The 2,723-nt window shown below is 48.7% G+C and overlaps 1 protein-coding gene across 1 annotated transcript; it reads left to right on the top strand.

Annotated features, from left to right (window-relative positions):
* The first annotated feature begins 699 nt into the window (after nucleotides 1-699).
* On the top strand, nucleotides 700-1,752 carry LOC130876140 (complement component 1 Q subcomponent-binding protein, mitochondrial-like). Its single transcript, XM_057772588.1, is given in 1 exon segment — nucleotides 700-1,752. A coding segment is annotated over 1 exon segment (840 nt). The 5' UTR covers nucleotide 700; the 3' UTR covers nucleotides 1,541-1,752.
* The last annotated feature ends 971 nt before the right edge of the window (nucleotides 1,753-2,723 follow it).

The following is a 2,723-nucleotide window of genomic DNA, read 5'->3' as shown; positions in this document are numbered from 1 at the left end:
CACAGATCCCAAGAGGAAATGCCCAGGGCTCCGCTTTGGTGGGTAAGCCAAGGGATGACCCAAGGTCACACTGAACCCCACTTAATGGTTCCTTCATATGTGCAGTTCGAGAGTTCTCTGAGAGTTTTTTCAGTTAGGAGGAGGAGAGCTAGAACACGAGTACCGTGGTCGACTGGACACAGAACGTTGAAGGGATGGAGACTGGGGAGGATGGAAGACGGGAGAAGCAGCCAGTGTGGAAGGTGTTGTCTCACTAGGTAACAGGACATACAACGTGTGTTCCTAGACTCCCCTTAGGGCATTCCACACCCATTCTTCCGGAATGAGGTGCTATGGTATGAGAAGTTGCAAGCATGGTACCATCCTGTGGCATTCGAAAATAGGGGGCGTGCAGCAGCAATTTTGCAAGACACTCTGACTCAAGGCCTAAATAGAGCCTTTGACAAACACCCCCCTGAGGTCTGGCTACAGGCTGTCCACTCTGACTTAAAGACTTCTTCACGGACTGACTCTCTCTGGGTGCTTTTCTCCTCAGCACTGCTGTGGCTTGGTCCTCCATCTATTCTATTATAAACTGCAAGGTGGCCTTGGCATTCCCGGCAGGCATGTCCAGACTACACACCATCCAGAAAGAGAAAAGCGATCCGGTCTTCCATCTTCTTTGCGGCATGAACAAATCTTTGCTCAGGCCTGCTCTGCGATGCTTCCCCTGCTGCGCTGCGTGCCCCGCGCCCTGGGCGCCGCTGCCTCGGGCCTCCGCACCGCCGTCCTGGGCTTGCCGCTCCGACAGCTGCTGCAGCCCGCGCCCCAGCCGTGCCTTCGGCCCTTCGGGCTGCTCAGCGTACGAGCAGGCTCCGCGCGTCGCTCCGGCCTCCTGAAGACCCCGGCGCCCTGCTAGTGCGGCTGTGGAGCTCTGCACACCGAGGGAGACAAAGCCTTTGTTGAATTCTTGACGGATGAAATTAAGGAAGAGAAGAAAATCCAGAAGCATAAATCCCTTCCCAAGATGTCTGGAGATTGGGAGCTGGAAGTGAACGGGACAGAGGCTAAATTGTTGCGCAAAGTTGCTGGAGAAAAGATCACTGTCACCTTCAACATCAACAACAGCATCCCTCCAACGTTTGGCGGTGAGGAGGAGCCCTCACAAGGGCAGAAGGCTGAAGAACAGGAGCCGGAACTGACATCAACTCCCAATTTTGTGGTTGAAGTTACCAAGAGTGACGGCAAGAAGACCCTTGTACTGGACTGTCACTATCCTGAGGATGAGATCGGACAAGAAGAGGATACCGAGAGTGATATTTTCTCTATCAAGGAAGTTAGCTTTCAGGCCACCGGTGACTCTGAATGGAGGGGTACTAACTACACACTCAACACAGATTCCCTGGACTGGGCCTTGTATGACCACCTGATGGATTTCCTTGAGGACCGAGGGATTGACAACACTTTTGCGGATGAGTTGGTGGAGCTCAGTACAGCCCTAGAGCACCAAGAATATATCACCTTTCTCAAGGACCTCAAAAGTTTTGTCAAGAGCCAGTAGAACTGTCAGAGACCAAGGCCTTTAATTTAAATGGCAGGCTTTGGCCAGTGAACAAAAGCTACTTTGACATCAGAATCATGCTTTAAAATGGCTGTCATCCTAATATCATGGGAGGAAAAAAAGCAAGTTTAAATTATTTCTGTTAGTGCTTCCGTTTACTATTCACTTGGATATTTTTCTCCTGTACAAATCTGTTATTTGTAGATTTTTGTGTAACAATGATGGACAATAAAATTAATATCTCCTCCAAAAAAACATCTTTGCTCAAAAGCTTCCCAGGAGACTTCATCTTCCATCCTATCGGTGCTAATTCTATGTAAGGTTCTGGTTTTCTCTAGATGCCAGCAAAGGAATCAGGAGCTTAGACTATGAGATGGCTCAGAAAGGCCTTTATGTTTTAAATGGTTGAAAATATTAAATGGCTATTTCATGACGTTGAAACTTTTATGGAATTTAAGTATCACTGATAGGGACCATCATAACCTCTTCACCCAGAGACTCAAAACTGAGGCTATACATTGCCCTGTTATCTATGCAAGTTGTATGCATGTGGTTCACTTTCAGATGGGTAAGCCTCAGGAGTTTCAGGGCTACTGTCTATGTGGGGAAAGAGGTTTTTACTTCTAAAAATAGAAGCAGCAGGAGAGAGCCAACATTTGGCCGACAGTGAGACTTCCCTGTGGAGACTACTGGTGGTAGGTCGGTGTGTTCAAAGAAAATTTGAAAGTGACCTCAAGGCTGAACATCATTTCAAAAGTTGCTCTCCTATAGCTAGAAAATCATCCAGACCGAGAGCCAAATGCGAACGTATGTGAAGCCGACTCAGAGTTGGCCAGCCTGATTGATTAGTCAAGGGACAGTGGAAGCCTCATGAATCCACTGAGGCGGATAGGTGGGGTCTTTGGTGAAGTATTTGATGTGTTATGAAAGCCCGGGTCCTGAAGAAGCCTCCCTTGTGTGTCTGGAACACATAGGGAAATTCTGGGTTGCCCTTATGCATGCCGGTGAGCATAAGTACATCCTCCCAGGAAAGGGTGCTAAAGAAGAGAAGAGCTGCTTTTAACAGCCTCCCAGACTGCCCTACAGATACCTAAGTCACAACAGTCAGGCTCAAACCAGGATAACCAGGAAAGCTCCAGCTCTCTGGACTGCCTGTTGGACACTCTGGAAGATAGAGGGGGGC

The sequence above is a fragment of the Chionomys nivalis genome, chromosome 6 (genome assembly GCF_950005125.1).
Source record: "Chionomys nivalis chromosome 6, mChiNiv1.1, whole genome shotgun sequence".
Lineage (NCBI taxonomy): Eukaryota > Metazoa > Chordata > Mammalia > Rodentia > Cricetidae > Chionomys > Chionomys nivalis.
Note: the sequence above shows the minus strand (reverse complement) of the source record. Positions and strands in the feature narration are given on the sequence as shown.